Source organism: Apteryx rowi, unplaced genomic scaffold (assembly GCF_003343035.1).
Source record: "Apteryx rowi isolate R43461 unplaced genomic scaffold, aptRow1 scaffold_18, whole genome shotgun sequence".
NCBI lineage: Eukaryota > Metazoa > Chordata > Aves > Apterygiformes > Apterygidae > Apteryx > Apteryx rowi.
Genome location: NW_020448085.1, coordinates 3,389,919 through 3,404,433, shown reverse-complemented (window position 1 = coordinate 3,404,433; position 14,515 = coordinate 3,389,919). Strand labels below are relative to the sequence as shown.

Here is a 14,515-nt window from a genome sequence, read left to right as displayed (position 1 = left end):
CCGGTCTCGAAGCACGGTTCTGTCATTCAGTGAAGTGCCCCCGTTTATAGGTGGGAGAGGCTCCTTTTAAAATAACAGAAAGATCTCTTCAGCTCTTACTATTCCAATAATCTTTTTTTATAAGTCGGTTGAGGATACAGGGTACAAATGAAACTTATGATTCTCTCATTTGCTTTGATTTCCTTTATTTAGGACCATAATAGTCATAATGCAGAAAGAGCAGCACAAAGAGTGAGCTGGGGAGTGTCGCTCAGAGGCCAAGGTCCGTTATGTGCTTCTGCCTTTGGTTTGCTCTGTCGCAGGCGCAGCCTAGAGAGCCGTGAAGCTCCAGCAGGTCGGCTCTTCCCGAGCTGCTTGCGGATGCGTCTGTACGCTGCGATCCTCTCTACTCTCACCTCAGGTCCTGTTCGTAACTTTGTATTGTGCAAGAGAGAGATTGTTGTAGGATAGCTTGACTTCTGCTGTTAATATCCTACCGACTTTCCTCTTAGTTTCAAGACTACTTTCGCCCATTTATTGCTTTGTTCCTTTTATGTGGCATAAAAAGGATGGAGAAAGATTGAAAATTTTGTCATACATTTATATCAGGTCTGTTTTCAAATGCAAGCTAGCTTCAAAAGCTATTTTCTGTTAACCTCAATAGGTTCAGGAAATATTCAGCATTTCTAAAATTCAGGTCACTACATCACCTTTTTTTCCCTTCACCTTTTAGAAAGACTAAAATTTTCCTCATTTTGTTCCCTTTAAATCAGAGGAAGTCGATTTAGATTAACACTGAGACTACTTTTCAAATTCCCTCCTTTATTCTATAAGAGACTGTGTTTAGGACCAAATGACATTCTTTTTGAGCAGCTAAAATATTTGGAGATAGGATCTCTGTGAACTGTCTTATGCTTATAGCACTTTCATGATACTAACGGTTAAAAAACAAAAAAATAGATTAGTACTGCTCTCCCAATACCAACCATGATTTGTTGTTATAAATGAACATTCTTTTAGGTAACATAATTTATAATCAGTGCAAAAAGGCAAATTTGTCATAATCACAGTTTTAGCTTTCCTGAAATACAACATTTCTACAAGTGAGGATGGCATGAAGCTTGTAATTGCCAGAATTAGTAAAAAAAACCAAAAAACAAAAAACCACTTCAGCATGCACAGATCTTTCACTGTGTACACAAATGATGTATGCTGTCGTCATTTTGCGCGTGTGTGCATGCGTGTGTGTGTGTAACCGAAGCCAGAATTTTGTCTGGAACGTTTTGTGGGGAATCTGGTGATTCTGTGTAATAGCACTGTCTCCTTGCTGTGGTTTGGATGGCTTTTATCTATCCACTAGAGGCTATTTCAGGATAAACTGACAACCTGCACTGTATCTTTTTACTGAATCACTTCTATGTATAGAATGTCAGTGGTATTTTCAGAATAGCACTTATGATAAGAAAAAAACAGGCAGAAATGGGCTGCTGAGAATTTATTCATACTCCTGCTGATCAGGAGCCTTGCCAGCTCCGTGACTCTAGTGCCTGTTTAGTGAACAGGTAGGGTCTTTGCTCGCCAGAGTACTTCTCCTCCTTAGAGATAAAAATAAGAGTTGGTGACTTAAGGATGGACTGCGCAGGAGCTCAGACAGCTTGTCAGGGCCGAGTCTTGTCCTGACAGCTGCCTTAGCAGAATGCATTTGATAAACTGTGATTGACAAAATACTTGAAAACTGCAGCTTCAAACTGAATTCACAGAGTGTGGGGAAGTAGACAGAATAAAATAATAGCTTTATGAGCACACAGAGCTGTCATCATGCGCATAACTCTTTCTAAATGGAAAAACAGAGAGCTGTAGGGAAACCTAGACTGTCCTGATATAATTATCATCAAGATCATTACTGTAATTGAGCCTTCATTTGAAGCTAGGGAATTAAGCAATATTTTGTGCTTGTTTATTGTATAAAATTTAATGTTGTAATTAATTCTGTGGTAGATAAGGGGTGAAACAAAAGCTTTCAGCTACTAAATCCTCTGCCCTTTTGGAGTCCATACATGAAATTTTATGCTCTTTAATACTATAAAAAGAAAATCACAGCAGGGGATTTCATTTCACTGACATTACCTTTCTGGTTTGAGAACACTTAAAAGTTGCTAGTTACTGCAAGTTAAACTCAGAAGTCTCTGGAAAGAAAACCCTTCTAATATGTCTTCTGCAAGGATGGAGTCACTCAGAGTTTTTTTCTTGGTGGGCTTTCTTTTTTTTATCAGCATCATTTCCTTAATTGTTCACATAAAACAATATTTGCCATTCTCAAAGGTTATGGAAATGAACTGCAGTACCTCTGCATAAATACTGGGGTGATTTTCAAAGTAATTCTATGTAAATTTGGTTGCAGACACAAGATCCACAGAACACTGTTAGTGTTCCCAACTGCAGAATGCTGTAACAGTGAGCAGAGAGCACAGTCTCTCTTGCTTTGGAAATTGCCGTCATTAGACTGAAGTACCCGTGGATGCGTTGTTTGGTGTTCATTCTATTTCACATTTGCATTTAAATTCCCGTGGAGGAAAGATAAGATAAAGAGGAAAACAAATGATGCTTGTTTGCTCTTCGATTGAGCTCCTGTTAGAAGTATGACTTCAAGAGAGAGAGAACATTGGGGAAAAATGCTTATGTATTCTTTACGAAGCATCATATGTCCATTCAATCACCAGTAGACTTCAAAAGGACTTACCCCTGAGGTTTTAATGAAAACATAAATCAACAGGGAATAACTCAAACTTCATTGAAAATGAAAAGGAAACTAGGTCACCCACCACATGACTCAGTATTTGTAGCTGACATAGATTATATTACAGTAGTTTTCACATCCATAAATATCCTCCTGGTACATGTAGGACATGCTGCCTGTGTTTATTTACTCTAAAATATTATCCCTTTTGAGTCATCGTGTCTAATGCTTTCTTTCTAACAGCACACAGCATGAACTTGTAATACATTTCTGTATGTTTGTCTTAGAACAGCCGGAAGAATAGCCTGGATATAAGCTGTTCGGTTTGTTGAAACCGGTCAGAATCCTTAGGGCTAGATTCTGTCTATTAATAAGTGGATGAACGTACTCTATTACTGGCTTATATTGTGTATGGAAGGCAGCAGCTGCCCTTATGTGCAAGGCAATCGTAAGTTGTTACGGAGAAGAGCTGAAGCGGTCTGTTGTTTTGAGTGTCTTGCAGCCTCCCTCTACGCTTCATTTGTTCTCCCTGTAAAATGCAGCAAACTGCGTTTTGGTGTTCTTTAAATGATTTGGGAAAAGAGCTATATACTGAGATGACAATTTTCTGTATGCAGGGTGTTACTTGTGGTTAGTAAAGACAAAGGCCAGCAGGGAAGAATTTCATGAAGAACCTCGCGATGCTGAATGGTTGGGAGAAAAACAGCGGTGAAATTCATAAGCAAAGATGATGGGCTCTGAATTGACTATTATTTTTCAGGAAAGTTATCTTAGTGCTGCAGTGAGCAATTCTATGAAAGCGTATCTCCACGATCAGTTACAATAACACAAAGAGTCTCCCTCTCACAAAGCATGAGAGGAACTAGTAGAAAGTTTATGTTGAGAAAAAACAGACAACATTACGGCCCTTGTCTAAAGCAGTGGAACAGCCATGCCTTGAATGGTACGTTGAATTCTCATCTCTCCGTTTGAAGAAGGACATAGCAGAACTGCAAACGGTATGAGTGAGTGAGGTGGGTTACCCAAGACATGGTACGGTTTCCTTATGAAGAATGACTTAGTAGTTTAATACTCTTTATTGAAAAAAACAGTGACTAGTAATGTGACTGAACACTGTGCAGTGGTGAGTGAAAACAGTGAGAGAAGGTGAAGTGAGAGGAGGTGAAAAACAAAATGTTTTCTCACTGCTTTTTTCCTCTATGGGAACTAGGCAACATCAAATTAAACTAGCAGATGTCAGATCCAAAACACACAACAGGTGGTTGATAAAATTTGAGGACTAAATTTTGCCCTTTGTAGTTTTTCCCCCACAAATAATGGAGTAAGGTTCAATTTGTGTACTTCTTGTTTTTTTAAGATACTTGTTTTTATGCTTATAAATTGTATGTCGGTTCTTCATGGTTCTTCAGTATCACTCACAGGCACAGATGACAAATTATTTGTCACCTAAACTACTTGAAAACTGTAATTTGATTTTCCCACCAGTAGAAGTTGCCATAGGAAGAAAGCAGTGATCAGTAGGTAAAAGTACGTCTATAGGCATAGGCCCATCAATTAACTTGCCATAACAATTTAAAAATAAATAATAATTATTAACAGAAAAGAACATAACTATATAATGAAAGATGTTGAGTGATACTGAAGTTATTATTTTGCTGGGAACTTTTTTTTTTTTTTTTTTTTGGACGGCATTATTACTAATAAAACACTGACCTCAGTCACCAGCTCTCTAAGGCTACCAGAAATTGTTTTTTTTAGTTTTTCTTTAATTTTAAATGAGCAACTGGATGCATTGTTAGAGGCATAGAGGATGATTTAAAGCCTATGGAATGTTCAGGTCGTAGAAGAAAGTGCCCGATACGCAGGTCGGGCTGGCGCAGTAGCACTTCAGTCCTTCTTACCCTTTTTGTCTATGTGTCTTAGCTTTCCACTCTTTGTTTGGCAGAAGAAATCTGTAATGCCCATTCAGAATAAGAGGGGGGCTGTATGTGTCTGATCTGAGATTCTGTTGTTTTAGGACTGTTGAATGGTAATTGATTGACTGATTCTTATATCCAGTAACAGTAGTGTATCTTTTGTCAGCTTTGTGTGGCTTAGCTATAACTGAGGGAGGAGTCTCTTGGAGTGTGCAAAAGTTATAATCTTTTGTTCTTTTATCTATCTGATTATGTATCTTAACCCATTACCAGCTGTGCTTGTGACATAAATTATGGCTCACCAAATTCTATGGGATGAGCAGCAGTGATCCTGGATGTGGGTGACTTTCTTCTGTTATGTCTTGGAGACTTTGCACTAACTTACTAAGACAGTTTATTACTTGTTTCCTGTTTTCCTTTATTATGTATGATGGAGTGACCAGTTCTTTTTTGTTGGTGGTGGTTTTTTCCTATTGCCCATTCTGCTTGATGTATGCTGTTTTAGTGGCTCTTTATCCTATAAACTTGGTTACAGTAGAAGGTAATTAGGCTTCAAGATGGCTATAGTACCCTACTAGCCTCTGTTTGCAGGCAAAATCTTCATATGATAATGTTCAGTGCTGCATTTCATTTAAAGATTTGAGTCCCATGTAGTGTATAAACCAAACCAAGATATGTACAAGAAGAGACCTCTAGTTTAATAGAGACAATTCAAATTTTTGATTATGACGCTCATATTTTTCTGCCTTTTTGGAGAGAGACAAAAAAAGGACATGTCATAATAGTTTAGCGCTATCAGAATGACATGCTTATATTGGAAAACCTTCTTTCCATCATTTTGTGTGTCCCTTAACATTTATTTTAAAGCTGTCACAGTACTCCATTCAGCTGATGTTAGCTTGTAAATTAAAATTAGTGTGGTCTTATCAAGAGCAGCTAACCTTGCTCTTTACTCACAAAAGAAGCACCAAAATAGCATTTGGCAGATAATTTTTACTTCCTTGCTTACTAGTTCCTCCTACCTCGGATGCATTTTCTGTAGTTCCATTGGGATAAAGCTGGATCGATTGGTAGAAAACAGACAGTGCTCTTCATTTCAGTTGGGAAACGCACCGTATTTCAAAGCACTCCCTCCATTTTTTATGTGTTTCAGTGTAACATGTTCAATTTGTGAGTGCTTTCTGATTGGAAGGTCATAAGAAGTTAATGCACTTTTGAAGCACTAGCCTGCACTAGTGGTAGGCCATTGCACTAGCTTATTTCACTTAATAAACTCTGCACTGGAAGATGAGCTGCATTAGTTCAAGACTGAGGTAGCATATATTCACTTCAATATAGAGTCAACAGTGCAGATTTTATAACATACAAATAAATGATTACCATTTGATCCCTACTTAGACCTTCAGGCTAGAATCAAAAGGACTGGAGTTTGCTGACAAATCTCTTTGTACCTTGGGCAGCAAAATTCAGTAGTGGTAATGGTAGCATATACTACTCAGATTTTTCTTCTTGAAAGATCTGATGTCATTAACACAATAGCATTTTGGTTGGCTTTTTTTTCTGTACACTTTCAAGTTGAAAAAGTGCAGGATATTAATATGCATCCCACAATAAGAGGAAAATGTAATTTCTTTTTATCATTCTCCATACAGTTTTTACTCAAACGTTTTTTAGTATGTTGGCAAATGTGATGAAGAGGAGCAGTAAGTGCTTTTGACTGAAGTGTTGATTAGTTGTGGTGTAATACATATAGTTTCCTCTTCAGATTTGAACCTTACACCTGTCCACTTTTGTTGTAAAGCTCTATTAATGTGATTTTTGTTGCCATATTTATGTAAATGATTTTTTTAGTGATTTTTGAGTTCAAATAGCTAGATTAGAAAAAAAGCAGTAAAAACTTTCACTAGGTACTGTTCATTTGTTTAGTTTGTGCTTCAGTAATTTAAATTCTCTCTATTAGCCTAATAATTCAGAAACTAGTCTTTCCAAGCATAAATTCTTGATCTATAAACACAGTCATTGCAATAGCATTTGAACTAGGATTGGGATTAACTAACAGTAAAGTGTTATTTAGGAGGAAGAGTTGTGTAAAATAGATCTAAAGAAAGAGAAAGCAACCTAGAGTAACTATAAGTTGCTACTTGAAACGTGAGCCTTTCTTAATTATTAATTGTTATTCCCATGAGAATTGTGGCTTATGGTTTTATGACTGAAATTATGGGGATATTACACCCAACCCATTGCCAATAGCCTGAAATCATAGTTGAATTGTCCCTTAATGTTTAAAACAGACAAACATCCCCCAAACCCTGTAGGAAAGTGTCAGGAAGAGAAAAACTGTTGCAAAGTTTCACTTACGGAGGTTTTCTTTTAACGTGGGTCAGTGACCATTTTGAATACAGAGATAATTATGGATGTTTTGGACTTCAGGGCTTGACTGTTAGGGACATTTGAGAAGATTAGTCCAAATTACTGGTATTTTTATGGCATGATTTTAAAGTGGTATTGTTAAATTGCTTGAAACCACTGTGTAGACATATTCATTTGCAGTTAAGAGGGCCTTTATTTAATGCAATTTTGAAATAAGACAGGTTGAAACCATTTAATTTGACTTAAATAAATCCACTTTAAATTTAATTTTAGCTGACTTTAAGTTCATAAGTGCAGACATGCTTTACATTTCCACAGAGAAATGGACACTTTTATGCATATCTGCTAAGCGCTGATCTAAATCATGCACGTCTCTGTGATTCTTAGGGTGTAACTACATTGTAATGCTTTTGTTAGTCATTAGGAAACGAAAATACAAAACAAAGGAATTTGTCATTTTAAGCACAGCACAGTTTTCTCTCTTGTAGCTAATTACTTAGTTGGTTTGGTTGTGTAGGAGATACTAGCGATGCACTTGGAAAACCTGACTCCTAGTGCAGTAAGTCTGTTGCTGGTAATATTTAATAATAGTTAGGACATTACGAACATGTGCGTGAAGCAGAATTACTTCTAACTCCCATTTTCTAACACACACCTTTGATAGAACAGGAGGAGGAAAATAGCGTATTCTCCTTTGAGTTCACTGAACTCCAATGAGCTGCCAAATGTACTTGAACTAATATTAGAGCACTGTCCTCTGCAGTAGTTGTCATTCTTGCATGAATATTTGGAGATGTCCTAACATATTTAAAAGTATACTTTTAAAAGATAAAAACATGTGTTGCAGCTCTTTTGTATCGGAGGATAATTTGGTTGGAGACTTGCTAGTACCCTGTGCACATAAAGCTTTGTTTTAAAGTTTAAATGGTGAATGTGCTTCAGAGGAGAGAAAAATGAGTAACTACAACTCTGGTAAAAGATCAAAACACTGGATATAAAATGTGCAGCAGAACATAATAGAATAAAACTCCACAAATAGAAAACAGAAACTACATAACCCTTTTACTGCAGAACTGTTCATATTCTGATGGGTTTTTGCATGATTTGTATATTCCTGTTTTTCTTCTAATTTCTTCATAATCATTATTTGCATACAGAAATAGTATGCATACAGCTTAAGAGTACAGTACTGTACTTCTTATCTCTATTTAGTATGCTTGATCCAGAATATATGGAGAGAATGTGACAGAAAAACAATCAAAAAAAAAAGTGATTTTGAAGTGAACTTGAAGCTTTAGCGTGCCCAATATTGAGGTAGCATTTTGTCAAATGTTACGGGTTTTGTCCTGTTCCTCCAAAAACATAATGATCAGTAATAAATGGTGATCAAATATCAATGATAGTGTACGAAAGTACTAAGAGAGAAGAAATTTCAGCTCATGAAAAATGCTGGCTAGAGAGGAAGCGAGACGGCCAGGAAGGGCCACAGCCAGGTAAGCGTGGCAGAAATGGGGCAGGTGTTTGTTCCTGGGACTTTTTGTGTGAATATTGGCGGGAAAGGAGCTTGGGAAGTTAAGGGTATTTATGTGACTTCTTTTTTTTTTAATATATAATTTTAAAGTGCTGTTGAAAGTTAAGCACCAACTGTTTGTTTTTTATTAGTAGTAAAAATGAGTTTTTGCCACTTTGAACAATAGAAGAGGGGCAACAAGAGCAGAGCTGAGAAGAATGTTGATGCCCTAGTCATACTAAAGTGCCATAGTTATTTTCTAGATGAAAGCTAACAGAGAGGCACTAGAATTATGGATGTGGAGAAAGGAAAGCTTATAAATGCAGCAAGGTTTTCTATTGTGAAAAAATATCATAAACTGTACGTTATGAGCTTAAAGGATGGAGTATATAGGACATGACTGGAAGCCAAGCTCTTAGCGATGCCTATTGGGAAACACGCAAAACGAAGCGCAGCTCCAGAATACCCTGACTACACTAATTAGGGAGGAAATTCATAGCGCGTAGTCGGAAGCGTCCGTTCAGACAGGATTATGAAGGGGAAGATTCCTGAGGATGCAACAAATGGGAAAAGAGAGAGGAGAGGAGCGGAGCGGAGCGGGGCGCTGGCGAGGTGGCAGCAGCAGGGGCTGCTAGGCCGGCTCGGGAGAGGCAGCAGAAGACGCCGAGGGCCGGGCGCGACGCAGAGCGCGCTCAGCGCCGAGGCACGCGCTCCGCGGGCCGGGTAGGAGCTGCAGCCTTGGCTTGCCGGCCTGTCCGCTGGGCAGCAAGAAGCCTTTGCGTGGGTCTGGTTAGAGTGCCGGGCCTGGTGGGAGCTTGTCGGGGTCTGAGGGAGATTAGATAGGTGTTAAAAAGTAATAGAATGAGGGAAGCAGAGTAGCAGTTTTGGAAGAGGGTGGTACAGGGGGAGAAGAAAATTAGTTCGCTGAATACTGTGTGGGAGACAAGTAGCTGCTCTGAGCATCATATACATCACAGAAGACAGATTTAGGAATTACAATATTTCTATTTTCTCAATTTTCAAGAAGTGTCACCAATACTTGCACTATTATTTAAAATTAACTGGGTCAACATTGATTTTGAACTTGGACTGAGGCTGGAGACAACAAGCTGAAAATTGTGATTCATCCATCTTGGGAAGTAATACATGGAAATCGGAATTCTTTCTCTCTGTCATTTGCTGAAGGGACAAATGGGCATGTTGGCACTGGGGGTTTGCATGTTAGAGGAATGTATAAGAGAAAGCATAGTATAGTTGCAGTGGTTTTACTTTATCCAGATATGAAGTGTGGTGTATGATAGGCACTAAAATTAACTTAATGATCTAAAGATTTACTTAAAAAAGATTTTTTTTTCTAATTTTTGGCAGGGCCAGAGATTGTAGGTCATAGTCTATTCTTTCCTGTCTGATAATTGCAAAATCCATTACTATCCCTTTGAGATGTTTTTTATAAAAGACTGTACTAAATCTGAATAAAAGCTTAATAAGTAGATTAGTTAGAACAATAGTCCTCATGAGGATGTTTGATTCTGAGTGTTGCTGCTGGAGATAACCCTAAATGCAATTAGGTTTAACTCCCTGTGAGTGTCAAAGGAAGGTAATACCCACAGAGACTTCCCTTCAGATGACATTATTTTTTAAAAGTGTCTCAACATTTAAATTATTCTTTCCTCTGGGCTTTTTTTTTTTTTTTTTTAATAGAATTGTTGGAGAAACAGAGCTTGGAAACTTATTTTTGAGAATTTTGTTTTAGATGTTTTACATCAAAAAGAGGGATGGCTCAGCTTCCTTGGGGGAACAGTTTCTCATCCTCTCTACTCTTTGTAATTGTAAGGATCAAAAGTCCCGAAGTGGCTACAGATAAGGACAAAGAGAAAATAGCGGTTTCACTAAGGTACGCAAGTTTCTGAAGGGTAATGTGGTAAAATGTTGATGGATGAAATGTCAATGGATTAAGTCTGTTTTTCCTCTTGAATCTGAAATGAAAGCAAAACTTCTATTAAAACAAAAATCAAGACATCAAAGACCTCTTCCATTTGCATATTATAGGGTACAATAAGACAAACTATAAAACTGCAAACTGCCAAAATTTGTTTAATTGTATGTGCAACAGAAAGACTACACTGTATTTAAGATATTTGTCCCATTTTTGCAAAGAGCAACTGAGTATATCTGCTCACTTAAACAAATCTGTCTTTTTTTTGTATATACCTATATATATATCTCTGTAAACGGTTTTCTTTGTGATAGTAATGTTTGTCTGATAAGCTGTGATCCTTTAGCCACTTTTTTTTCTGTACAAAAATCCATTCTTTTCTCTACATCCCTATCTATTTGTTAGTCTTTTCCATTTTCTCCTCCCAATCTAAGAGGCAGAAAAGGTAGATAACATTAATTCTTGGGCTACTGGCAGACTTAATATTTATTTTCTACACATCATTAGACTAGAAATAGTTTTATTACCTTTGAAAGAGGAGAATCTGAGCTTTCCAGTCAGAGAGACTTGATGTGAGATATGCAATGCTGTATTTTTTATGGCTTAAAAAACCCCTAGTGTTTTGGGTTTAAGTATAGAGAAAAAATACTGATTTCAAAAACCCCAAACTTGCAATTTTCTGAACACTAATGAAATATGTTAAACATTAAAATATATTAAAGCATGTGTAACACCTATATATAATATGGTGAAGTCTGCCAAGAGGAAGCCTTTCCATTCCAAATCTATGCTGATTAAAACTTTGTGGTATAGCATATATCATATTTTTCACTTTTTGGTGCATAAGCATAACTTTTATCTGTATAGATTTTTTTTTTATTCATCCCACTGCCTCTATGCTTTCTTAAATAAACTTTCCATGTGTGCTCATCTTTTAAGAGAAGAACCTTTATGAAGTTTAAACTTAAGTTTGAACACTTCTGAGTTGTCAATAGAGTGTGCATGTCAGTATTCACATGGCAATGGGATAGTGGAGTTGAAAAAATAATCCTATATATGTATAGGATTGAAAAAAGATTACTCTTTCATACAGCTTTGTTGGTGAGCTAACTGAGAAATATTGCCTTCAAGCCCAATTATCAGCTAGAAACATTCAAACTTCAAAGAATATATGCTAAAAATACTGCTTATGCCATGTGAAACTGTTCCGCAGACCTTTTCATGTAATTTTTTTCTAGTTCATTATGTAACAAACAAGTAAAAATAAGCCTTCAACAAAAATATTGGGTGTTAAGATGATTTTGCCAACAGGATACAGTGGGTGACTGTCTTCTGTGTGCACTTTGAAGGTACAAATAGGACAGGTAACACAAGGAAAACAACTCCCACTTGCAGGCAGGGCTTTGAGGGTGGATGTAGCAAATAATTTGACATAATTTCAGTTCTTTATGTGTATTCATACTAATAGTTCTGTCAAAATAACAAATTATAAATGCAAGTTGTATTGCCTACCTGAAAATCTGTTGCTTACTTTCCTTGCTTTTGAATCAAAAATCTGTGTCGTTAAAAGTAAAGCTGAACTAATTAGGGATGAGCCAAAATAGATATGGCTTATGAAAGATAGGCCATGAAGATGACTGATGGTCATCCTGCATCAAAGTTTAATTTCATGTGTGGCAAAGGGATGCTTCACCAGTTTAGTATATTCTCTCTGTTTTTCATTGTTTGTAAAAAGTATAACTTGTCATTTTGAAATATTTTTTTTAGCCCTAAAGCTTGTTAATGTTAACAGGCTTTAAACTCAGGAGCTCTTATTCTTTCAGATTATTTCAATTGCAGGTATTTTAGGTCAGAAACGTTTGTGCTCCTAGTCTCCTTGCAAATATGTAGTCATCTTATGTCTTCAGCATATGCAAACTTTTTTTCCTACTGTTTTGATCTTCTGATTTTGTATCTTCAAGTGTCAGTGTTGCTTTTTTTTCTTTGCATATAATAAATGACTGTGATATACAAAACATTTTTAGTGTTGTTTCTGATCATCTTGGGTGCAAGAATGTATTATTAATTTATAAAATGATTAAGTCTTTGAACCTGCGATGTACCAAATAAACTTAGTTCTCGGTGAGGCCCTTGAAGGCAATGAGGAACAAGAATTGAAAGTAGCCATATGTTCATATGTTAATCATTAGGCTTCTTGTCTTACTGGTGTGTGTAAGGAAGTCCATGTGAATAAATAAATAAGAGAGGGGAGGTTATATCTATTTACTGCCTCTGAAAACTCCATTGTTAGTATTGAAATTCGATAATGTTCTTCAGTGGATTTTGTGCTTTTCTAATTTAAGAGGACTCCCTAATTACTTAAAGTATTTAAATTCCACATGTATTTGAATTAGCTGTACAATCAAAAGAAAGTTGAGTAGTTTTAGTTCAATTGATATGTTCTTTAAAGCTGAAGCATTTTTGCATGTATTAATCTCTCTTCCCAGATCTCGAGAGTTTTTGAGACAAAAAAAGGCTTATTTTATATATCTATATAAAAAGACATTCTTTAGAAAAAGAAAAAAGTGAGAAAGACACACAGACAACCCCCACCCCCCGCCCAGGTTCTCCATTGGTTCAGCCGAATATTTCCCGACTAAGAGATTGCTGTCCTTGCAACACCGCAGACTCACTGGCTCGCATCTCGGGCAGATGCGGCAGAATGAGCCTGATTACGTGGATACACAGTGTAGAAGTCGTCATGCCGCCCAAATAAACATGCAAGAAGTGACTTATTCACAGCTGAAAGTGTCCATTTTCTAAATGTATCTTGAGTCTAGTTTTAGATAATTAAACTTATCTTTTAAAGGGAGATAATGTGATACATTATTGACTATAGGAATGAAAATAACACAATATGATCCTACTGTACCACATGTATAGAAAACTCTCATGGACTTCAGGTTAAATTGTAACACATGTATCATAGCCAGATTTTGGTTGGCTGGGCCTACTGGTGTCTTGGTAGCGTTTTGGAGAGATGTTGCACTCTTTCCGTTTTCAGGGTTAAGGGTAGTGATAGTGGTTATTTGTACCTCCTGAAAAGGAAGAGTTCATCAGTAGTACCACTACTCAACATGCCTTTTTATATTTCATTGATAAGAGTTATGAACTTCTAGATAATAACGTGTTCTATTTTTATTATTTTTTTTAATATTCAGAGATACTTTGGGTGGGAGGAGGTAAACCATTCCAAGACGTTTTCCTGTATTACACCAAAAGTGAATGGAATAGAGGAAAAGGAGGAAAAAGAGCCATCTCTAAAATGTATTTATTTTATTTTATTTAGATTTTCACACACACCTTTCTGAGAAATTGAAAGACAGACAGACAAGCTGGCAGCAGCTGGCTGAGACAAAGAACTCTCTAATACGTAAGGTTTTTATCTTGCTTACACTGTATTCCTTGTAAACCTGAACCTAGTATAGAACTTGTGGGTTTTGCAGTGGTTCTGTTTATGTTCTGCTTATTATGTATTGTGGGATTTTTTTTTCCCCCCTGGGTGTTTATATTGTGTTGAATAAACCTGATCCCTCCTTCTTTTACTGTTTATTAATTTCTCTTTCATTTTTGAGTGTTACCTCCCTGATTGAAGTAAGTTAGGGTGATTTTTATTGGGGGTCTTCAGTGGGTGGTGAAGGAGCTGGAGTTTCCATAAGCTAATGTTTCTTCACGGCACTAGGCACATGACAGGGAGAGAAAGAGAGCTAAACCATGGATGAGATGTCAGATCTGGGTGCACACAGGCATAATTAAAAACACCATGGTACCTATATCTAGAAATATTTTTAAAAAAGTAATTTCATGCTTTATCCAACTAGTAAAAACTTGCATGCCATATATGCTGCTTCAGAGGTTCTTAAGTTTGGATTTTTCTAATGAGAGATTTTGTGATAGCTGTGTTCATCTTTAGTCTTGATTTGAATTTTTTGATCTGAGCTTCAGATTCAGACAGTCACCCTGGGTGTGACACTAAAGCTTTTTATCTTAGGGACTGTGTAAAACACAATCTATTTTTTTTTTTTTTT

General features: G+C 36.8%; 1 protein-coding gene across 3 annotated transcripts in view; it reads left to right on the top strand.

The window, feature by feature from the left end:
- The window catches only part of TENM2 (teneurin transmembrane protein 2), a 543,159-nt gene that overhangs the window by 208,576 nt on the left and 320,068 nt on the right, over positions 1-14,515 (top strand). The window contains exon 3 of one of the 3 annotated variants that reach the window (XM_026061298.1): positions 13,777-13,860. The exons of the other annotated variants lie outside the window; for them this stretch is intronic. Within the exon in view, the coding sequence (XP_025917083.1) occupies positions 13,777-13,860 (84 nt within the window). The remainder of the gene's footprint in view (positions 1-13,776; positions 13,861-14,515) is intronic. 3 annotated transcript variants of the gene reach the window in all.